Source organism: Papilio machaon, chromosome 20 (genome assembly GCF_912999745.1).
Source record: "Papilio machaon chromosome 20, ilPapMach1.1, whole genome shotgun sequence".
Taxonomy (NCBI): Eukaryota; Metazoa; Arthropoda; class Insecta; order Lepidoptera; family Papilionidae; genus Papilio; species Papilio machaon.
Window position 1 is genome coordinate 2,945,965 of NC_060005.1, and position 25,528 is coordinate 2,971,492.

Below are 25,528 nucleotides of genomic sequence, written 5' to 3' on the forward strand. Positions count from 1 at the left end.
AACACCATTCCCTGGCACTAGTCTGCCACGAAGTAATCTATCCCTTTCGTACTTGTATTCGTTTGAGACCGTTATTTTAAATGAGGCACTTTGTTGTTGTTTAGATATGCTCGACACATTGCGCATTAAAAAGATAAAATAGAACAAAATATCAATTACGACGGTATTTATTGAATATAACGACAGCAGGATCGTTCACTTTCTACGCGCTTATCTCTTATTTGTTCGACCAAACGTGCAGTTCTTTTACCTATGCATTTACATTGTAATGTTTATAATGCTTTGTAGAAATCCTACATAGTACAGTATTAGTGCCCTCACAAGTGTATGTATTTACCTACTTACGAGGGCACTAAAACATAAATTTTGACTGTTTATTGATTGTACCGCTTGAGCTTGCCTGTTTTGAACTTTCTTAGTTTATAATTAGTATAACGAGACCTCAGCTTTCTAATAAGAAAAAGAGAGAGTGATCCTCGTTCAATAAAAAACCAAGTAATATATTAGTTGATAGTTAACAATTTTTCAATGTGGAAAAAACAAACAAATTATTATGTAAGTTTGATGATGCATGTATCCATGCAATTGTTAAATTACATTTGTTTATAAATAATGTTTATTGATTGGATTTTATTAGCTTATGTTTAAGTTCAATGACTCACATTAACTGTCTGAGGGTTAAAAAAACCGACATTAATATGTTCGCAATGTTACTTTCACGATAAAAACGTATGATGATAACATATTCCAATATTATGTCGATGGAAATTGTACTAGAGATGTGTCATAGAAACAAAAATAACTGCAAGGAATTCAAGTTTTTAACGGAAGTATGTCTTTATCGATCCGCCTCATCTACATATATCCTGTCCGTGATATCGCGGGTTTCTCAAAAACTTAATTTTAAGCTAATGGGCTACAAACATAATAAGAAACTTGCAGTTTTTTGAAACCATTGTTTAGTATTACGTACGTCTCTGTGTACGTAGTGTAAGTACTACGCCTTCCTTTGTAACTAGTGAGGTAGATGTCCGTTGTTGAAGCAACATGCTCAAGGCAATGAGGGAGTTAGAAAGATACAGGTGAATAAATATGAAAAGGACTAGTTTTAATTTAATTCTTGACTATTATTATTTATCACCGTACAGATAAAGCTGTAGATTTATTACAAAACAAAATAATTAAATCGATTTCACCAAATTGATACTGCATAGTCTGTTATCTTTAAAATTAACGGCGGATGTCCGCTCGTTGGCAAAAAGTAAACGGGTAATTTTGAACTATACCGTATTACTCACGTTTATGATTATTTAAATACATGTTGGTGCAGTCTTTACTGTTTTTACAGCAATTTGTATGTTATGTTGTATTAGATTTGAGGTCAACATTGGCATAGTTTATGCAGTGACGCAGGTTGACGCTATCGTCGCAGTGGCTGGCACGGCCGGCATCTGGCCTCGCTGACGCCGGCTCGGGTTTCGCCTGATATCAATATGCGTACTTTCCTATTATACAGACACAAAACGCACGGAAAATTGATTAACTTAAAGTATCATGTTGCACCTTTTGTTTTTGTTGCGGCAAAAAATCTGTTTTGTAACAAAATTTTATCATAGTATGATATTTACCGTTAGAGCAACTTTCCCGGAAAATAAATTCTTTGCCAATATTAATCGAGTACAGCAGAAAAAAAACACATTAACACAAAAATCAAAAACCTTTCTCCCCTCAGTCAGTCGAATTAATAAAATCGAGACGCAACGAGACTTGTATTAGGAGAGTTATTAAAATGAGGTTCAAGTTTGATTTAAATATTATGTTAATAATTAACAATCAGTTTCCTATCAAATAGTACAAAGAGTAAAATAGACTAAACTTTAAAAATAGCGTTACAAACAATTTACGACTACTAACTTAGTTACGTCACAATAAATTACCTAATTTGGTTGCAATTGCGCAGGAGTGCGTTGACAAAGGAGAGCGGTATAACATAGTGCCAGGCGCCGATAACGCGGTGGCTGGCACCGCCAGCGTCTGCTCACTGCTAATCGGTTACACATACTCCTGTAAGCAGCTATATTTGATCACATCAAGAGAATAACTTCGTCAATCAGGAAGTTGAGAAAAGAAAGCCAGTAATAAAACCACGTCCGTGACCCAGAGTGGTAGCCAGAGGTTACAGATTTCCATTTGACGAGGTCCTAGCACATCTCCTTACTTACGAATTCCTCGCTGAGGGGTTTGGAACCTACCTTGAGATAGGGCCAGCGTGGTCGACTAGGCCATAGTCGACCACGCTGGCCCAGGACCTGTTGGTTGACTTCACACATATCTTTGAATTTCTTCTTAGATACGTCCAAGTTGCATCACGTTGTTTTCTTTCATCGTAAAAAACATCGGATAAATGTACATCTAATATGTAAATTGGAGGTCAAAAACACAAGGCGGTATTCGAACCCAGGACCTGCATTACTCTTGTTAAATCAACATTGAAATTGATAAAAATATTAGGAACATGAATGTTTTTATTTAAAATAAAAACACAATGTAATCAATTATAATTAACTAGCGACCCGCCCCGGCTTCGCACGGGTGCAATGCAAAATATACCTACTACAGAATAAAATGCACAATTTATTTAAGGTACTTAAATGGATAAGGATTAATGCTGTATTGTTTAAAATCACTTCGTAAAAGAATAAAAATGGTTATGCTGGGTTATCCCTAAGAGATAGACATATACCATCGCGGACTTTTTTGTTGAACTTTTTAAGGTGAACAATACTGTAGTACATTATTTTGGTCTATCTCGTAGGGTTCAGCCAGCGTTTGCAATATAAGCGCAAAAAAACGTGCTTATTTACGACATCACATTAGAAAACTTTAAATTTATCAGTGTTTCTCTACTATATTATGCATTTATTATACATACAAACCTTCCTTAAGAATCACTTTATCTATTAAAAAAACCGCGTCAAAATCCGTTGCGTAGTTTTAAAGATCTAAGCATACATACGGACATACAGCGAAAGCGACTTTGTTTTATACTATGTATTGATTGATATAGTTTATGTCACACCCTTTTTTATTATTAATACCATATTAAATAATTTTGTATTTTTTGTATTACAGAGCTTGGTAAAGCTTTATGACATTACTAACATTCTCTTTCAAAAAACAAGACATCAACATGTCTCAAAACATGTTTGTCAACAAAAAAAATGCAGTCGAAACGAACGTTTAGATAAAAACGTCATTAGGACAATGGTTTCGTATCAATTGACGCGTGTTTGCGTACAAATAGGAAATCCATTGATAACGATGGTTTCCTATTACAAATTGTTAAATTGAAAACCGACCTTAGTGCGTATAAATGTTTGTTATGTGAAATATAGTTGTGTTCTAAAAGATTCTTATGTTTTACCTTTAGCTCAATTTCTGCTATAAACAAGCTTAAAAATTAAATGAAAGTGAAAACTATTTTTGCATTCTATTGCAACACAATTTTCTTCAAAAACAAAATGTAAACATTTTATCAACATCTGTCTGCGCAGAATTAAAAAAACACCGTAATTAATAGGCTTATGTGTTCTTCAATAATATGGACTACATCTATACTAAATTTCAACGAGATCGCTCTAGCCGTTCTGGACCTTCTAACAAACATTCATCCATACATCTAAACATTCTCATTTATAATATTAGTAAGATGGGTACTTAAGTAAGGGCTAAATGTCTCAAATTGAATATGTCGCGCTACAAAGCAATAATTCTGACATACAATTTTGCAAGCCATACTAATCAATAAAACTGCTGGTTGAGGAGATTCAACGGTTTATTTTTCAAGAAGAATAGATAAGTTATTTTTAAATAGTGACGTGACGGTATCACCGAGTTAACGGATACACACAGGATAACGGGTAAATAATACAAAGATAATACTGTTTGCGCATATTTTTTTCTTTAATACGAGCATTATACAACAATATTGAAACGTAATCGTCAGTTTTGAGATCTGCAGCCAACATGCACTACGGGCGCTCAACAAATAAACATAAACCGCGCACACTAATCTATATAAACAAGTCGCATAAGTACAACAGGCTCTCCCAGGACTGTACACTAAAGCTATATCACCGGCCGCGTCCCGCCCCACTCCACGCCCCGCGCTCTGCCCCGCGCCACGCCCCACTCCACGCCCCGCGCTCTGCCCCGCGCCACGCCCCACTTCACGCCCCGCGCCCCCGCCCCCGCCCCCGCGTTAGTAGATCACCTCGTACACGGTGGCCTTCTTGTCGCCGGAGCCAGTCACTATGTATTTGTCGTCAGACGATATGTCACAGCTCAACACCGACGACGATTCCTTTGACTGCAAACAAATTATTTCATTTACAATCTTCTCCAACTAACTCACTACTCGATTTTTGTTACTAATCGATTATTCTAATGAGTAAGTGCTAGTAAATGCTTTCGATTTCTACGGCGCCTTCTTTTTATTGGCTTTAGAGAGAGATTAAAGGGGTTATGTGGGACTTTGTAATTCGCAGATCTGTGGCGCTGTGTAAGCAATTCAAAAGAATCAAACAAAAAGTCCAGTATTTCTGAAGACAAGTAGATATGACCAAAGTTCTATAGTAAAAAATATACGGTGATGTGTGTATACCTGGAATATGCTGGCACCGTATGGCGTGCGCCAGGCGTTGAGCAGATTGTCCTTTCCTGTGGACACGAACCATTTGCCGCATGAGGCGAAGCGCAATGAGAGCACACACGACTCGTGTAAATGCAACTGGTACTTGTCCGGCTTCACCGCGTGCAGCACTTCCACGTTGCTGTTCTCCATACCCACTGCTAACCACTCGCCTGTAAACAACATATATTACTATCATTTGCCGAAAGATGGCGCTGTAATTAAAACAGTGAAATTTATCAGGCGCGACGTAAGATGGCGCTGTACTTAAAGTCTAATATTGTCTTTTACATGTTATTATAACGGTCCTATTTCAAATGGTATTTTTAATTTATCATAGTTAAATGCTCATAATATAACTAAGCAATATAAAATACCTGTGGGGCAGTAGCCAAGTGAGAATATCTGTGAACTGAAGTCGTGTTGCTGAAGTTGTCTGCCTTCTCTTAAGTCCCATGATCTATGGAAATAAGACATAATTGTTAGTTAGTAATATTTATTTTACGACTTAACAAAAACTTACAAAATTTTGATCGTTGCAGTTACACGAGTGGCGACAAAACTAACCTGACAGTGTTGTCAAGTCCGCCGGTCCAGAGTTTGGTGCCATCAGCGGATATATCGATGCAAGATGCGCCGTCTGTATGTCCTTGGAATTGACGCACCAGTGTCTGGTTGTGTAAGTCCCACACCGCTATGTTGCCATCTGAACAGCAGCTGAAGCACACCTGGAATGGTAAATAAATTATATTAGTACAATGACTGAAGGATCTTTAAATCTGTGCGTTTCCACTACTGAAACATATGTACAAAAATATTTTGGCATATTGGGAATAAGAATACTCTTCTCTCTGACGTACCATCTCAGTATACTGGTTTAGACACCTTGTAAAACAATCTAAAACATTAAAGTATGTTTTTATATTATTTTATAGGTACTTCGACATTAACATACTAAAGCACCACATCTTGTGTGCAGTCATCATAGACAGGATATGTGTTTCTATCTCTCTTGTTTATAACTTATGTACCTTGGAGTCAGGGCTAATGGCGAGGGCGTAGCACGCTGGTGCTGATGAGGTGAGCTCTGCCTTGATCCTGGGCGTGGGCGAGGCGAGGTCCCAGATGGACAGGTTGGACGCCTCGCCGCCCACTATCAGCGTACGCCCATCCGGCAACAGCTTCACTGAACGAATGTAGTTATCCCTTTGCTGGAATATAACAATGCAAATGAGACTTAAAGTGGCAGACGATTTTGGAATAGATAACAATATTAGATATAAAACCAGGTAACGTAAAAGGATGAGTGAGAATGTAAAGCGATAATGGCTTATTTATTAAGATACATATGAAAATAATAGTATAATGTGGGGTATTGTTGTTATAAGGAATGTTATCGGACAGTTACCGACTCACCAGACAGTCGAGCTGGCTGACGGGCGCCTTGCTGGGCTGGCTGATGTCCCACACCTTGACGCAGCCCTTGCCGCCGGTGTAGACGTACTTGGTGGGCGAGGAGACGGTCACCGCGCAGACCACCTCGCCGTGCGCCAGCGCCGACACCTGGCGCGCGTGTCGCGGGATGCCCGGCCCCATTAGTGCGTCCGGCGGGAACGGCACCGGCTGCATCTGACCCTCCGCAGACACGTGGAACGAGTAAGCCCTGCAAGGACGCGGAGACAAAACTAAAACCTCATCTTCACTCAATTTGATCGTTTACTTGGTGACACATAGTATGTCGAGCACCTATCGTAGGCGTCATGGTTAATTATATCAAAATTATTATGATATTTTTGGTGTACTTTACGACCAATAGGGCTTTTAGTAAAAATTTTGTCGATACCGATATGAATAAACGTGTTCGGCTCACAGCACGAATCTGGTCTTTTTCTAAAATATAATTTATAAACATACTCGGTGAATACTTTAAATTACTTGATTATACATGTGTGATAAGTATACTTCTAACGTTAGTGTCTAGAAGTTAAAATATTAAAATTTTGCTATTTGTAAGCGGATATCAAGTGTTATAAAGGTGTTCTTTTTATCACTTCAAGTTCGAATTGAACAAGTAATCATAAAATGTTATTCAACAAACGCTAATAACTGGTATTGAGGTTAATATAAATGATTAATCGTTTCCGATCATCAATTATAATTTAAATAAATTGATACTCATAGTAACGGAAACCGACAATACGTAGGCGGTACTAACATTCACTTGCTGTTTAATAATCATATAAAATTGCTAATTGAGTAACATAGATTATTATATAACTATCTGTCGCCCGCGAGTTCGTCTACGCGGAATTAAAAAAACGTTAATATATAGCCTATATGTTAAGCTTTCTGGAGATACCTTCAAACAAAAATCATTATGCATGTATTTATCCATTCATCCATCTAAATTTTTAAATTTTTTCTGTCATAAGAACCTTTCCCTGACAATAACAAACACAACAAAGTGAAATCGGTCCAGCCGTTCACACATGATGGCGTGACCAAGGGATATAGGGATTAATTTTTATATATATATAGATTTTATGACCAATGTAAACTAATTAATAACTACTGTGTATTGTTTTAAAAAAATATTTAATTTTTGGAACAGTGTATTGTCGAATGTTCGGCATAGTTCATGCGGAAGAAGTTCAAGAATCACATTTTCATTGAGGTTATAGTATTTCTGTTTTGTCAAAGATTATACTTACGGTTTGCCTCCGGGTATGGGCGCGAGTGCGGAGGGACCTATAGGCGCTCGCAGGGGTTCATAGGCTAGGGCCGCTCTTGCAGAGTATCCCGCTAGGCCGTAGGCGTCGTGGGCGCCGTTGCCGAGGTAGGGGTACTGCAGTGCTGGAGGTTTGACAGCGCCTTTGAGTGGCGCTGCACTGGCCCCGCTTGCTGATGTCGGTGTTACGGGCTTAGATATCGGCGTGCTCGGCTTCTCGTCTAACTTTTTTGCCGATGGTGTGGATGCATTGCTCGACGTCCCTGATCTGTTGATTGTTAATATTATTATTTGTTTCCCATTGTCTAACAAAGTAGGTAGGTTAGGTATAGGTGGATACCTAGACCTAGAATACCCATTCTAGTTGATTTTATGGTCTTACGTTCACAGCGATTAATTAAACTCTAGTCATTTTTTTGTATAGAAAAAACAATCGACAATTCCTTTGATAAACTCAATATAAAATAATAATCAGCTTAAATAGTCATTACAAATGTAACCGTTTTTATACGTAGCCGGAGTGACGCGGTATTCGTGTGTTTAAGTGATTAACGAACGGACGGCCATTAGCGTGCTTACCCCATTGTGACCTTAAGCGCGTGTAATGCACCAGTTCACAGAATACGGCTTCGCTAAACGGATACGGAGATTATATCGACGTTTATCGGGCTCGACATAATGCCCGCTCGACTGTAGGCGTAACATTAAACGTAATTCAATACGAAACTCGAAATACGGACTAAAGTTCTGTGTATTACTACGGCCGATACGGATTTACCAAATTAAAAAAAAAAAACTAAGCGGTTATATTTTTGTGTCTCTGTTAATTATGATGATGTAATTTTCAAAGAAGAGATTAATTAACTTCGAGATCGCTCATTAACATTAAATTTATATGGAAGAATAGTTAGCGACACGTCAGTAATTTTGAATAATTTAGCTCCAATTACTTAGTTTATAGTATATTTAATTTTAAGATATTCCCCCCAAGTGACGACAGGCAGGCTGATGCCGTAAAAATTAAGCCAAAACCTTGTGCGCCGAACCACGTGACTGGGTTAAGGCCAGAAAAATTATGGAGTTATAGACTCGTCAGTTCACAAAGTGCCTCTTAACTTTGTCTTAAAAATTAGTTAACAAACTTTTACTTCAAATTTTACAAAAATCATCAGAATACTACATTTTTTTAAAGCGATCAGTCATTTTTAAGAACTAAAGGGGCTATAAACACCATCTTTTTTTAACTACAAACATATACGAACCTGGGACTATGAGGCGGGTGTTCTTTTTTAGGCTGCAGTTTGTCCAGTCCATTTTCTCTTGGTGACGGAGCACCATTATGTGGTGACGTTGGCTCTTCGCTCGCGTCGTCTACTACTAATTCCTGCAAAACAAAAAGAAAACCCAATATTAAATACATAGAATTATAAATGTAACATTAAATTATCAAAAGTAAATAAATTTGTCAAACATATAAAAGTAGAGGAAGTTTGTATAATAATCCGGTTTCTTGTAACAAGCGATGTTTCCTTGAAAGTATTCTGCTTAGCTGTGCGACGGCACATCTGCAGTCTAATGCAAAATTCATATCTTAGTTCCCATCTCGCAACCAGGTGTTCACAACTGTGGGATAACTTTTATAAAAGGACGTGGCTCAGTAAAATGTTTTAGTGGTAAGAATTTTTACATTATTCCTATGTATGTTGGATTTAAGTGTGTAGATACATTTTAAATAACTTTGTTAATATCTTAAACAGAAACATAACTCATTAAATAGTAAAACCCACTTTATCTTAAAACATATTTTTTTTGGTGAAGCATAAATGTATGTGAAATATTCACATAGATTATTGATTCCACGACAAACCACTGCGCGGCTTTATTTTTTAATTGAATGAATAAAATAAAAATATCGGTAGCGCTTTTAACTTACATGACCCATATCCTTTTCCTCTTTTTTGAGTTTTTTGTGTTCCGGTTCAGCGGGGCTTCGCGTTCTGTACTTCTCCCGCTCGCCCGGTGATATGGAATTTCTCTGCAAAACGAAAACATAAAAGGTGAGAGGTCGATACTCGATGCACGCTATCTCTTGTTAGTAGTACAAATAAGAGAGGGTAAACATAATCAAAACGTTTACGGGCTTACGTACGTATTGGCAATCAATCGATCATTGTTCGCAAATAAATCGACACGCAGCGAGGCGGACGCTACGGTCAATATCGATATCAAAACACGTTGAGGCAGAACAAACTGACCGCATGATTAGCTGCGGGTGAGGCTGCCCGGGGGAGACGAGATAAAAGGGGAGGAAGCGTGTGGGGAATGTGGGGGAGGCTGCAGGTTTTGCCCCGACAGTACGACCTAATGAAATAATCATATGTGACCAACCACGGCCACTATAACTCGTTCCATTTCGTAGTCCGCCTGAAACTGTCAAATGTCTATGGCTCTCGAAGCACTTTGTGCGCGTTTGCGCTTCAAATATTCCACATTTCGGAATATTGAGTGACGTTGTTAATTTGGTAGCGAGTGGTTCCCTTTGTTGCATCGACGTGAAGCACTTGAATTGTCTAATGCCTAATAAAGTGTAGGTATATTAAGCTCAGCTAATATTTCAACATCTTACACTTTCACTACCTAATCTATATAACTTGTTTACATAGGTAAATGTAGAAATCATTAGTGTCGCAAGATCAATAAATATTACAAAAAAGCACATTAATAAGATTCGGTTTTGAGTAGTATAAGTACGTAATTTTAAAAGTGGGAATTACTTTCAGGCTTTTAGATACAAGTTATTACAAAATCTAGTATGTTAATGTCTGTTGTACATTGTTGCTTACATATAAATTGGTTAGGTCGTTTATAATTGGAATGAGAAATGTCTGTTGTCTAATCCGGGTTTCTCAGGGGATCTGCAGCGCTCGGCAGCGCCTCGCCGGAGGGGTCTAACAGGCCTAATTTTACGAGGCACTACGTTAGAGACCAGCGGAAAACGGCTGTTAATTTGACCGCCACGTCGCCTGTCGCCGCCCGTTCTGACTTACGACCCTCCCTCCGCGCCTGCCGCCCGATACCGACACAATAACCCTAACGTAGAGATTCCAATCAGCTTATCGCTATACCACAAACTATTAAAGCAATAATAATTATTAGCAGAATAAATACGTATGATCCTTTGTTTACGATCACAGCGGGCTGGGCGGTGGATTTATTATGCATATAATCGTAGAATATACCTTGTTTGGAATTAGGCCGTCCACAAATAAAACCTAACGTTGTAAACAGAGATGCTCTCAACACTGATTGTTATACTCCAACATTTTTATAGTAAATACAATGCGTAAGACAATGTGTACCTTATATTGGATTCTTGGATATTTGATAGGTCAGACGTAACGTATAAAGTTTTATTGCGGGTGCGAAAAGCGAGAATACGTGGCCGTGCGGGTATTACGTGTTGGGGCACGGATCGCTTCGAGGGTCAAATTTTACGAGCGGCCGATCTCCACAGCATCGGGTATCGAATTTCGAGCGTTGCTATTCCGAGAGGCGAGTAATGCGACGTGTCGGTCTCGATTGGATGGATTTTATGTCGAAGGAGAGAACGGTTCTAGGGCGCGCCATTTGCGGTTAATCGCTAATTTAATAGATTGAATTTGCGGTTCGCTTCCGAATCTAGGCGGTTCACTCTGTTATTATTATATTTGGAAACTTTAATGAAGACAGATTTGCATCTTTTGAATTTATTATATTAAATGTTGTGCTTATCATCACATGCTTCATAAAAATTCGGAGCGATATTGCCAAAACATATTTATTAATTCTATGCCAACATAGATTAGTATTTCAAGTAATAAGATCAAAAAGAAAACAAATAGAAATTTCAACTTTAAAGAAAAATATGTCAATATAAAGTGTATCGAAAACTTTTCCCCATTTTCGAGTAGAAAAGCGAATAGAGCTAATCTGTACTTTATCCCATTACTTGGGTCGACCTCAAGAAAAAGGCAATTGAGTCGGTCCCGGGGGTCGCGAGACGGGGCGGGCGGGTCGGAGGGGGGGGGAATCGGTGCTAAACAAGTACGAGGCACTACAAGCTCCAACAACACGACTTATCGGCTACCGCGGCACTGCGCAGGGCTCGCACATGTGTCGCGTGCAAGCGGGAGCGGAGGCAGACGCGGGACGGGGGCGTGACGTAACGTATAAAGTGGTAACACACAGGCGCGCCGCTAACGCTGGCCGGGCTTATTGTCTGCGGTCACGCGACGAGCCGTTTAGCCGCGCGCGCCTCGCCGCCGCCCGGTTAACCGGAAGGGGGGCGGTTAACCGGACGTCGGGGGCGGAAGCGGGGGAAATAGATAAATAGACCGCCCGCCCGCCACTCGGAAATGTGCGGATTGAGTTCTGACTATATTTCAGAAGTAATAGTTTTCCAAATGTTACACGATTTACACGCGAGGCTTTACCACTTTTTATCATGACTACCGTTGTGTAAGGTCTTTTTTCTGTATGACATTGAAAAGTTTTCTTGTTTATCGTTCCTTAGAAAAAAATATTTTTTCGTGTGAAATTAGTAGGTAAGTTTGTTCGCCGTACTTAATCAAGTAACTGTAAAACACTGTTTGTCACTCAAGAAACAAGAAGAAAAAGTTAACTAGCGGAATCCGAAAAAGATAAAGAAAATGTTTTGCGAAAAATAAAATGAATTCGTCATTGCGCGTGCAAACCGCGGCGCGGGGTGCTGAGCGACTTTAAAATTAACTTTACCGGTTCATTCGTATACATAAATAATGAAGGAATTTCTGAATACACATTAAACTCCAATAAAGAATACATTAGCATGAATTTATAGCGGCGAGTCGGAGTCGCGAGCCCGTTTTTCCGTGACTCGTAAAGTTTACAGTCGCGAGTGCCGGATTGCGTTTACTGCGCCCGCTATCGGTTTATGGCCCGACCCCAAATAACCGAATCGCTTGATGCTCGCTCTCTGACGTGTCCTCGCCCGCCGTACGGCACGGCATGCACCACGCCATCCTGCCCTCCCCGTCTCCATTCGCCCGTCGAATACACGCTTGGACACTTGCCCAACATTATTGTTATGTGCTCCGGTCACTGCTGAGGCATTAAGTTCACAATAAATGCCACGCTGCATGCATTCTGTCACAGTTTCACAATGCAACTGAAGCTGTATTTAACATATTTAAACATTTATATTGCACATTAAGATGTGCGAATAAAAAAATACCATTATTACAACTGATATGAACACAATTTAAAATCAACTACATTAACTAACGATAACGGTTAGTTAAAATAAATATGACATGATTTATATCTACATGTGTATCGTAATGCGATTGAAAACACGCAATATAAAACACAAAACATTAAAAAGGAACGATTAAATAATTAACAAAAACAATATGGAGTTATTTAATTAAGTAATGAAGTGAAATTTGAAGCAGATGTATCAGTCGAGATCAGGGTAGCGGGCGATAAGCAATCTCACCCCAGCGTTGTTCGATTACAGGAGTAATTAGCACAATTAACAGCGGGAGGGTTAGATTAAGGCGCGCGGTGGGATGTGGGGTTGGAGGGAGGGGGCTCGGCTGCGATCGTTTTCATGCACGCAAACAAATGTCACGTGGCGCGCCGGGGCCTTAATTAAAACGGTAATTGAGTTGACTTGCGAAACTCATCCGACGATTTGGGAGTTGACAAAGTTTACGACGCAACCCTTGCGAACTGCGAGGCCCTTAAGTGTCGACTGTCGACGACTTTAATTTTGTGTTAGCGTCTACTTTGCGGTCTGGGGGCAAATTTTAATACGTCTAGTAATACGCGTTGGCACTCTCTACTGCTGTGGAAATAAATTAACAGTCTAATTGAACGTCTGTTGCAACGCGATGGGTTAGTAAATTACAAGCGTTAAAACATAGTGCAACTAAATTATAATATAGCTGGTACATTTTAAGACAAGTGGCTATATATTCAAAATAATGTTAATAATGAATGAACTACTTGTTTTTTTCTGTTTCTGTTGGTACAATTTACTAATATGAACCAGTATTGAATGCACACATAAACATGCATTTCATACTGGTCTAACCATTAATTGACGCCAGCTTATTAAAAATAATTTTATTTATTATTACAATAAGCATGTTGATTGATTTTAATAAAAGTATAAATGAAAACGATAAATAATCGTTCACGATATAATAATGCAAGAGTTCAATATCAAGGGTCCTATGGCACAAGTTATGGACAAAAGGCGTTTCATTTAATTGGCAGAGGAGGGGTAGGCGCGTCAATCCCTCGCAGAATTCGTGCGCAATATGTGCCCTGCTCTGCCTGCGCCTTTCTTGTACCCTCTCTGCGCTTGCCTGCGCCTAGCCAGCCCCCGCCGACTAATGCTCGAGATAAACAATTCGTTCCGGCTCCGAGACCGATTCGCCGTGACCAAGTAATAGCTATTCAAATGGATTTGTAAGGGTGAACGGCCTGCGAAAATAACACACAAACAGCTAACTAGTTATTTTTTAAAGTTTTGCTTTACGTAAAAGAATTAAAACATCATGATCAAAAACATATTTAGATATTTAGAGATGTTTTGTCGTTTTTTTTTTGACAGCTTTTTAGACGTCAAGCAATGATTAAGTCAAGTGCAGTACACGAATCTTTAAACTAGAAAGCCAGTGACAAATACAGATCGCGTAACTGATATTTCCGTAACGAAACCCCCGAGACGTGTATAATAAACACCAAGTTATTACTTTAGACTACCATTCATGTGTATCTTTATAAAGAAGCATTATGATGTCTCGCTATAGAAGGATCATAAAGCTATTTAGTAACACGATAAAATGTGTAGAAGACGGCGGCGGCGCGGGCGACGGTATTTAAACGACCACTCCCCCGTCGGCCGTCAATAAAACATTAAACACGTAACAAGTTTACGCGGCAACCCTACAGGATTCCAGCACTTCGTTAATCCTTGGCGGGGGTAGCCCTGAATTAGGGTCGACACGAGCCTTAATCCCCCGTTCGTCGCGACGGGGGATTTATATTGTTATTGCTACGTCCGGAATTATACGAGGGTTGAGGGACTAATGAAAGGGGAAATTTAATTCCTAATGATTCTCGTCTTAGCCCTTAACGAGGAACTCGAAAAAGGTCGCAGACCTTTTTATTTTGAATTGGTTTATGCGAATTGGTGGATTGTATAAATCTAAATGGCATACAAATATTTTCTGTTATTACAGAAGTGATACGGACAATAAAGGGTCTTCATATATCAGAGATAAGTTGTATCTACCTACAAAGGATAATTAGTCTATAGTACATAAGGACAAATAATTGGTGGTTGTCTTTTATTCTTTCTCGGTATAATTGCTGAATAAATGTAATTAAATCTTGGTGTTGTTGGATAACACTAGTTAATCTATTAATTGTTTGTTATTAACAATTACAATGCGAACTTCGTTCAGTGTTTTGACGTTGCAAAATATTACTGTGATCAAAGTGACTTTGGTGGCTTCAATGTATGTAACATTTAGAATGTACTGTAGTGTGTACAATGCTTGTGTAAAGCGGGGCGGGTGTAGGAGGGAGGGGTGAGGAAACACCGCACGCTGCATTGTTACACACGTACCCGACGACCGCAGAGGACGCTTTCCTACCACACCGCAAAGCTCGCCCTTGCTCTTTAATTACACTAAGTAAAAATAAACAGTAAACAATTTTATTATCAGATTTAAATATTAACTTTTTTAACAACATTTACAAATTGCTTCCACTATGACATCAGGATTTAGACGATTTTAGGTTTATGGTTAATTAAAGGGTTAAGGTAAATTTATGTACGATTATTTTACATAATGTTTAACAATTAAATTAGGTTTATGAAACATTTTGCCGGGCAATGACAATTCATTAAAATGTTGTTTATAGTTTAACAAGTGACAACACTATGTGATTATAACAACGTTATTTATTTAAACAATATATGTGAGGTAAAGGTTGTTATGTGCAGGTGTGTAGTATGTGTGACCACATTATGGAGTCGTAACGTCGGACTCAACTTGCGGTTTCGGTACAGACATTATTTATGACCCGTGTCAAATCAACGCTGACTACTGTGACCTGAATATACGGTGTATCTTTTGAAATACTTCACGTTTATATCCTTTCTTAGAATATTTGCTGTTTAAAATTAATGTATTGTTTTCGATAATAAACTCCTTTATTATGTTAAATTAACATAAAAATAACGCATATAATGTATTAAAGCAAATTGGAATGATTAATTTATAACGGTTATGTTACCTACTTAATTAAGTTGCATAAAGACATTACACCCGGGGTAACCAATTTCAATTAACAGTTTAAAGTAAAGAACATTGAAACAGAGTATTCGCTAGTCACACGATAATCCGTACTAACGCGGTAATCCTTTGTATCCAGGCAACAGGGACGCGAGCAGGTACTGCTGCGGGGGTTGCGCGGGGTGAAGTGCGCGGTGGGGGGGAGTGCGATTCGATCAGGCCTGCATAAATCTACGCGATCCGGATCGGGAACAAAGCCGCAAGCCAGCAGAGCAATACCTCCCTCCTACCCTAGCCCCCCGCTGCCGCCTGACGCGCCCCTCCATTGTGTCACATCGGTAAGCATTTTACGAAGAATGCTACTTCCTTTGTTGCTTTTCTGTGAACTTTTCAATTCATATTTCTGCTGTTATTTCTTGATTTGTTATTTTTATTTCCAATAGCAGTTCGCGGCCAGTTGCTCGAATGAATTTCAATATTGCATGTTATAAAAATAATAATAGCCTGTGTTACTTCTGAATGATGAGTTTTCTTATGATAAAAGAACCAATAACATTAGTCTGCTTTTCATTAGAAACATAACCTCATTTTGTTATGTTCTGTGTATTTAACTTATATTGTAGTTAGTTAGTAGTAGGGGCTCAGTTCTCCGCAACTCCACGACAAGCGCGTATTTTGCGTGAAGGCAGGCTGTGGGTTACTCCAGCCAGCCCAGCTCGCCAAAGAACCCCAGCAATCCCTTAATGTTGCTGGTGATCTCTGGCGGCGACCTCGGCGGACCGAGGTATCTGTCCCTGTAGTCGGACACTGCCGGGCAGTGTTGTATAACGTGCAATGCTGTTTCTTCTTCCTCCATGCACGCCCTGCATAAAGGACTGTCTGTGATACCTAAGTTAAAAAGGTGTTTGTTAAAGTGGCCGTGACCTGTCAGAGCAGCTACAGCTATTCTGAGCTGTGGCTTACTTAAACTTAAACTTATATTGTAACAAAGAACTTTAAGTAGATATCAGGTAAAGACCATTTATATCACATTAAATCAGTGTTTAATCGCAATGCGACTTACATTATACAAGCTACAGGAGTGAGAAATTGCAATCTACGGACATCAGGTACCGTAATATCAAGATGGATTTGCTAACGCTTCCACTCAAGTTATCTCTTGTCAGATGCAATCTATAAGCGAGACTTTGATGTGCCAATTATTATTATTCAAAAGATTTACTGTTGGTGTTCTATTATCTTTTAACGAAAATCTTGTATAAAAATTCGTTGACAGAAAAATACAAATTATAATGAAAAGCAAAAGGCATGTTTATTTCGTTTATTGTCGGGAAAAAGCTAAAGCATGTCGAGGAGCGCTATCGTACAATCTGTTTCAGTTTAGGGCGTCTTAATAATTACAAGTGGCCATTTCTTCCAATTAAGAAAAGTCTCGGGCGATAAATTGCGAGGAGGGCTGCCGCGCTCCTCGTGCCCGCCGCCCTCTGCCGACGACGCGCGTAAACATGCCGCCACTGGTGCACAAACACCTCCGTACGATTTCGTTTTAATGGTTTAATAAAGCGGCCGGGCGCCAGCGCAATAAATAAGTCGCATTTACACGCACCGCCGCTACCTTAATTAAAGTCGCGCGGGCACTTTCCGACATGAAACGAGCGAGGCGTATCGGAGAACAAACGCAAATTTATTCCGAGTGGAGTTTTTTCGGCATCTATTAAATAAAGAAGTCGAGGAGAATGCTAAACAAGGTCGAGCAGCCCTCGCCCTGCGAGTTTTCCACTCGAAGCGGTTTGAGAGCGGCGTGGGGCGGTGGGGTCGCGGGGGCGCTATCCACGGCGGCTTAGATAAGGTAAGGAGGATGAAGAGGCGAGATGCGCGCCGTAATGAACCCGCTCTGAGCACTTTTTGTGCGGTTCACCCGCTAAATTGAATATTAGACGCGATTTGGTAGCGAACGAACGGGCGACCGGAATAACTCCGCGGTTATTATGTTACCTAAATGAGATTGCGGCGCGGCGGCCCCGGTAGGCGCCGCTGCTCAATTATGTGTTCGTAAAACTGCCAGAGTTTATACCGATTCAATTGAGGAAACTTTAAATCATTTCTTCCCTTCGACTATGAGCAGCAGCGGTGTATTAAATTAAATTACATTTACTATTAACAAAATGTTACTAACGCTGTCGGTTGGCGCTTTCCTATTTCTATTTTTCAACAAAATAAAAACGAACGAGAGTTGCGAAAATAAATATTTGCTATGACGAGTAAATAAAATGCGGACATAAAAAGTTGGACACACGCGGGCTAGATAAAATTTTGCTCAGCTGTAAAATAGAAATCTGAGAAGCGAACACGACGTGTCCGTAAATAAATAACGGAATTGCAACAGAGTAGAGTCTGCGTGATTCGCAACAAAAAGACGACGGTCGCGTCTCTCTGTGTAAACCTTATTACGGTGCCCTTCTGCTGCTTTATCGAGTGGCAAGGCGATGCATTACCCAGCCGGCATCGGCAACTCCGTGAGCTGACTGCTAACGACCCCGTATCGGTGTCACGCTGCAATTCTAGACATGTTACACGACGTTTCGAAACTATGTTTTGGTAAATATTTTAAATGGTTGTGACAATCGATTTGATATTTGTAAAATATCACAATGTAGCAAATATGTTTTACTCTTAGTTGTACTATCTTTAACACTATCAACATAATTTAAACCTTGTCAAACTGGAATTCTTAACAAAATTGGTATTAACCACCAATCTTTTATAAAGATAATATGTCTGCGAGCTTTGCATTAGTAAGAAAAAATATCTAAAAAAAGTAATATAACAGAACTTTCAACGAAGAAATGTAGTACGAGCATTGTTAGAGGGAGCGTTGATTGCAGGAGCTGATGCAAATATCCCTGCGTCGCGTCGCACAGTTCAGACATTAACGCGCGTCAAAGTGACAAAAGCATTCGGCGTGAGAGTTCGCGAAGTAGGTTAGTCAACAAAGTGTTAGGAGGTGACGGTGTGCGGTATCGATTCCCGTGCATGCCGGTTGCCGGAAGCACTTCACTTTAGGGCTGTACAAACATTTCGTATTATAATCGACATTGTAATTTAAAAAAAACAATACCCTTTTGGTCAGCCGCTTAATAAACATACGAGTAATACTGAGTGTATGCTAGTGTATTTTTTGGAGTTTCAAAAGTATATAGTAGTCTTTATTACATCTTACAATTGTAATTGGAGCACTTCTTCTTTAAAACAGATTAATCTCATTACACTTTGTATTTTTTAATTGTATATTTCATCATAGTTTCTGTTTTTAAAGTATTAGTGTATGATAAGCTTAATTTGTGTCCAACTTCACATCAAAATTTTTAATAGTTTTTATTTCATTAGAAAGTCTCCAAACCGCAATTATCCAAAGAGGAACAACCAAAATCATCGCAATCATCCCAATTGCTTAATGTAATCCAGTTGCACGTTGCATTACACTTAATAAAAATTCACTCCCTCTCGAAATACTTGAAATCCCGTGAGGCATGTCGGGAATAAACTTGTCAATGTGGATCAACCCTGACGCGCTGCGTTCAGTGGAGTGGCAAGGGTGGTGCAACCCCCGCCCGTCGTACCCCGCCGCTGACACCTCGCTAACGTATGCCGCTGCACTTCACGCTAGGGTTGACATATATTGATTTTTTTGCTAGTGTTAAGGGACGTATTTGATGAAGTTATTTTATGAATATCGTAGCTACTTACACCTCCTAAATATAGGTGCGATAGAATAACTGTAACTGCAATTGATAGCTGATAAAAAATGCTTTGGTATTTATTGAAAACTGAGTCATGTTTTAAATAAAATATATTCATTTTTCTTGTAACTTCTGAAATATTTCTTCAATATTTTGTCCTGATAGTGTCGACAATATTTTCATATATTTTATTAATAAATTGTTGTCAACCCTAGATGTGAGCCGCGTCAGTGGCAACCGCCCTCTTGTTTCAGGCGGCGCGGCGGCGGCGCGGTGTTATGAAATCAACGTGTTCGAGCGACACTCGAGGTTCGCGTTCTCGAATAGAAATTCTTGCATATGTGCCTGAATTTTTGCAAAGCGAAATGCGGCCAAATATTTTACCACGTTTCAATAATAAATTGCTGCACATTACGAATATCGTTTGTATAAAATTCTACTAGATTGCATAGGTATGCATACTTCGTAATAAACAATACAGTAATCAGCGTTTTATGTTACAAAATCGATATTGTGCAATGCAATAAAATGTTTCTATAAAACTTTTAATCAACTTACATGTCTTTCTTCCGCTGAACTGATACCTGTGAACAAATTAATTTATATGAGTATCAATTACGTGAAATGAATAAATCACAATAAATCAATAAGAGCAACCGAAACCGACGTGCATGTACGAAGGTGTATAGATGTAGAAGAAGCGAGAAAGATGTGTCAGGACCGCGCCAAGGGGTATGTGTATCTGCCTACCCCGCTGGGTTACAGACGTGAGTTATATTGGCGTAAATAATATAGGCAAGGCTAAATCGTCACGACGATGCCATGACCTTCTTGTGATAGACTACAATTATATCGATCCTATTAACAAAATATTAGGAAGTCGTCAAGTTCATGTCACGTCTCGACATATTATCAAAGCTATAACCTTAGGAAATGGAACACAAGTAGATGTATAGGTAAGGTTCAGGTGCGGCTGTAAAGTGGTGTATTAATACTGCAGCAGTTGTCGGCGCGAGTGTACGCGCCCCCGTCTGTCAAACGATACCTTAATTATGTATCAAGCTTATCCGTTCTATTTATGTTATTTGGAGTGTCGCTGAATTGTTTATCTCATTTATTATCTTACTAATATTATAATGCGAATGTTTGGATGGATGTTTTTAAAAGGTATCTTCGAACGGCTACATAGATCATGCTGAAAAGCATAGATATAAAACATACCATGAACATATACGCTAATAATTTCCATTTTTCTTAAATTCCGCGCGGACAGTCGCAGGCGACAGCTAGTAATCTATGATCAATATATTGATTTATAAATATGAATCTTAATTATAAATAAATAATATAATAATGATTTAATCTAAAATGGGGGGCGGAGGGATTCTATATTATTGAAAAAGGGGATGTACGAAAATAAATACTTTCATTGTTTATGACTTGAGACAATAACATGAAATTAGATATTCGATTGAGCTGCATAATAATCACCAGCAATACATAGTACTACATATATATGCTTACGTGTTAGATTGTCTGTCTCACTATCGCTCATATTAATTTAAGCATATAGCATCAATTAGCCGGAAGATGGCGCTGTATTCCACGACCACTGCCGCCCAATTAAATACATCTAATATGCACGTTTGTGTACAAAGTGCTGCATTATGCTGTTTGTGCGCTATACCGAGTAATTTATGCATGTATCTATTAGTTCTGCGTTTGTTAGAACAGGTGTCGCATAAATGTGCTGAGAAGAAAGATATGTTAATTATAAACAAGTACATTTTATTACTGGTTATTAATGAAAGATTACCTACGATACTCGTAGTTACCTATACTTGTTAATTTTGGTATCTAAAGTTTGTATGTAAAAGTTGAATAAGGAATTTAAAAAACGTAAAGTTGTTCACTTCCATATAAATATTTACTTGTGTGTTTACCCAATCAATTTATAAAAAGTGATATTTAAGTTTACATAGCTTAAATAAAAAAGCATTAACAAGGGAGCAGCACGTTAAAGAGCGGGCAGCCATTAGGGCAATTATTCGTAATAACACACCTATGCCATTATCATTGTAATTACGGCCGCCGCCGGACATTAATCATATTAATCCTCGCATGTATAATTTAGCGAGCACTAAAACGCTGCGCTCGAGTCGGGCGGCGGCGGTGGCAGCGGCGGCGGCGGTGGCGGCGGGCGGCGGGCGATGGCGCGCACTCAAGTCACCCGCAAAATTACGTTACTAATTGACTAAAACACGCGACTCTCACACCAGCCGGGAATAATTAATTGAGCGCGGGCTGTGTGAGGGGCGGGGGCAGGGCGGGTGGGGGCCATCTGCGCGGTAACTCTTACATCAGTACACCGATAATGGCACAAATTAGCCGGGGAAGTGGCAGGCGAGGCACCGGGCTACCGGGGGGCGGGGTGGTGGATGCCGGAACATCCCGGAGCGCAGATTACCGCTTGCTTTTGTAATTAACCGGGGCGTCGGGCGACGGGCGGCTTCCAAATCCATTTCTGTGTTACATTTTCATTTGCGGCGTTCTCGCAGCCCCCCGTCCCAACAGCTCCGCCGCCGCCGCGCGGATTACCCGTTCCACACCACCGACTCGCTTCCTGTTTGCGAGGATAAGTATACAATCCGCAACTGCTGAAAAGCTATCCCTTATCCCGTCCCCATAGTATTTATTTATATGACTGTATTACGAACTATATATTACTTTAGCCTTCTTATGAAGAGGGCTTATAAGGGCAACATTGAATCAACTTCTGTTTTTTGACAAGAAGACTAATATAAAAAAACTCCATGATATTATTAATAGGAAACGAAAAATTATTAGATAAGTTAATGATTTCATTATATGTATAATATCGTTTCCAAAACTGCAAAACAACTTATATGAATTTTATCACATACACTTAGTACACGTAAAATCAAATACTTTAAGGTTTGATATCGGCGTTTACGAGTAGTGTCGCTGCAAGTGTTTGTTTAGTCTGCGCAAACATAAGGGTAGGTACGATTTGAGGAAGTGAATCAGGCGCACACGAACCGATATCTCCGGAGGCGTAGCCGTCAGCGATCCGAAAACACGCAAACATCGAGTTCAAAAAGCCTCTCGAAGATTGTAAATATTGATAGAGAAGCGGGATCGAGCTGGCGGCGCGGAACGAGGGCTCTAATAGTCCCCATACCCGGCACAACACAAACAAGACGGTCTCACGACGAGGCTTTTAAAGTATTCACTCGGAGGTTATCGATCCGAAATAATTCTAAGTTTTCTCAACTATGAACCGGAGGCAACGTTACACAATTCTATATTTTACTCAAAAGACATGAATAATTTTTTTAAATGTTGTTTTACGAGCGTGCTAATGAACTTGTGCTTAAATTGCTTTAAAAATATTTCAATTTTTAAAATGTTTAAATAACATTATACCGTAACCAAATAAAGATAAAGTAAATTATCAGTTTTATCAGTACTTGTGTTAAAGTTCTTACTAAATAGGCTTATGTAGGATAAGTGTAATTACAATTAATATTATTAGTATCTTTTGTGCATTTGGATCAGCCCAGCCCATACGAGTGACTTTTTTTTAAGTAAATGAAGTGCTTGTATTGAGTTAAGATTATTAACTTACCGTTTCCCTTGTCGTCAGGTCTGTGAATTTCCGGTGGTTTAGCTAAAACTGACAGTGGATGGTGCGGCACGCCGAGGCCGAGCAGACCCGCAGGTGGTAACGCGCCCTGGCCCAGCAGAGGAAGCGGCGGCGCACCGTGCGCGGGTAGGTGCGCCGCGTGCATCTGTTGCAGTAACCGTGGCAGATCTGGCCGTTGTTGCTGGTAACAAAATAAAATACAATAATTAATATAAAATACAGAAATTACGAAACCGCTTCAAAATACAAATTGGCAACGGAACAATTTTATTTCTTTAGTTTGCCAACATCGTTATATGTTTTCTTAAGCTGTATCATTTTTATTGGGTAGCTTAAACATAGTAAAATCTTCCAATACATTTACACAGTTCGACAAATTATACATCGTTCCGTTAATAAATAGTTGGGAGTTTAGTTTGTATTTAAGATTTGATGGCTACTTTATTAATATTTTAGGAGCACTCACTACAAAATTATGAAGAGGTTATACACAAAAACGTATGATTAGTGGTAAAGATTCCCTCTGGCACTATAAACAATCGTGCACGGATCAAGTGATTGTGTCGTAGGGAGACGTGCATTTTTAAACTATCAAATTAAAAAGTCCCTCACGGGTCTCTCCCCTACGCGCGGTGATATTTTAAAATTTAAATGAGAGCCCCGCTGCCGGCGGCGTCGAGTGGGCGAAATTGATTACTCCTTCTGAATTATTCCCCTTTTTCCACTCAACGTTCGGGGCTACCCTCTCCTATCTCGTCTCGTTTAAGTTTATTAATACCGCGCCCTGATCTTCACTCGTTACTACTCTATCGCTTCCTCTCCCGCGTGCGCATCCGCCTCCGCCCTGACCCTCTCAACTCCGCTGCCCGGGATTTTTTTCGCTCCGCCGAGCGGGATATTTTTTTCACTCGTCGAAAATTAATTGGTTTTTCGGCGAGGGTGGAACATGTTTTTTATTGGCCGCTCGCTGCTGTGATTTATTGTGTGTCAAAAGGTGGCGAGCGACACTTAGCCCGAAGTGCGTTTTCATCGAGGGGATTTTCGTAGGTATAGTAAATTAGTTTTATACCAATTACTTCAAAACAAATTCTAATAACATCAAATATCATTTGATAGCATCTATTAGGTAATTAACGTTGCGTGTGGTGTGGGCGTCGGTACCTAATGGTCATGTTTTTATAATTAGACGGCGGCTTTGAGTTATAATCATTAGATTACCATTCCAAACATTAGACCGGTTTTTTAAAGTAAAACTTGTATATCGCATAAAAACAAGGTAAAAATGTATCAAAAATAGAAACAATTTACGATCCGAACATGTTTTGTTTTAGTTTTTTTATTATTATTAAAGGCAACGTGTAAAAGTAGAGAGATGGGTAAGTGCAAAACCCCTGGAGGAATCTAAACTAGAGTGGAGACACAAAGCCGTGGCACGTTGAAACGGCTGGTACAACACGAGCCGCTATCGAGAGCGACGCGCCCCTAACCTCAACGCCCACCCCCTGCCTGCACCCGCCGCCTCCTCGCGCCTGTTATGAATGACAATAACGTGGCGTGTTGATATTTCGCTGCGATATTTTTTTGGCTCGCATACTCTGAAGTGATTAAATGTGGGTAATAGTCTCCGGGGTATTATGTTTTTTTGCCTCAATGTTGTAAGTAATATTTGATATTTTTGTCCTCATACCCTTGTAGTTGTTCATAGATTCATATCTCATTGGGAAGACAAAATATTTCATTTTCTTTTATCAAAACTTGTATTTCGATACAATTAGTAAATTATGTGATATTTAAAATAAATAAATAAATAAAAATCATTTAATTCAGACCATTACAAGTCCATAAGTTTAAAAGAGGCTCGATAAAAACTTGAACATTATTGTCTTTTTTATTATTTAAAACTTATGTAGATATTTCTGAGACGAAACATCGTTTTTTAACTTTAATTTGCATATTTATTAGTCGACATGTTTAATATCTTAATGCCTATGCTAATTTCGTATCACATTTTATGAATTATACATAACAAGTCAACAGTGTAACTAGTTTTTTTTTTAATTTTTGTCATACAAAAAATCTCGGTAAATTTATTTTAATATAACTTTTAATGTGGTATTACAAAAATAGAATAAATCATATTCGACATCCAACATTAAACGTTTGAACAATTTCTTGTAATTTAAAATAGAGATAGAAAACTACATTGGTGTTAACGTTAAAAAGACGTTGTTACGTTCGAAGCGTGAAAAGATTGTTCAAAAAAGTTGTACGTACTAAAAGAAAGAATAACAAAAATGGTCTCCCCCACGTTCAATGTAATGTTATTAGGATGCGAGAGAGCAGACGTGCTCGCTCTTGAAAGCTATTGTC

General features: G+C 39.2%; 1 protein-coding gene across 1 annotated transcript in view; it reads right to left on the minus strand.

Moving 5' to 3' along the window:
- Positions 1-4,228: 4,228 nt before the first annotated feature.
- The window catches only part of LOC106710059 (protein groucho), a 52,282-nt gene continuing 30,982 nt past the window's right edge, over positions 4,229-25,528 (minus strand). Inside the window, exons 6-16 of the mRNA XM_045682756.1 lie at positions 23,141-23,339; positions 20,050-20,075; positions 9,352-9,453; positions 8,681-8,802; positions 7,402-7,686; positions 6,107-6,353; positions 5,722-5,901; positions 5,258-5,418; positions 5,068-5,150; positions 4,664-4,863; positions 4,229-4,369 (exon numbers count right to left, since the gene is read on the minus strand). Of these exons, the coding sequence (XP_045538712.1) occupies positions 4,262-4,369; positions 4,664-4,863; positions 5,068-5,150; positions 5,258-5,418; positions 5,722-5,901; positions 6,107-6,353; positions 7,402-7,686; positions 8,681-8,802; positions 9,352-9,453; positions 20,050-20,075; positions 23,141-23,339 (1,713 nt within the window). The 3' untranslated portion in view covers positions 4,229-4,261. The remainder of the gene's footprint in view (positions 4,370-4,663; positions 4,864-5,067; positions 5,151-5,257; positions 5,419-5,721; positions 5,902-6,106; positions 6,354-7,401; positions 7,687-8,680; positions 8,803-9,351; positions 9,454-20,049; positions 20,076-23,140; positions 23,340-25,528) is intronic.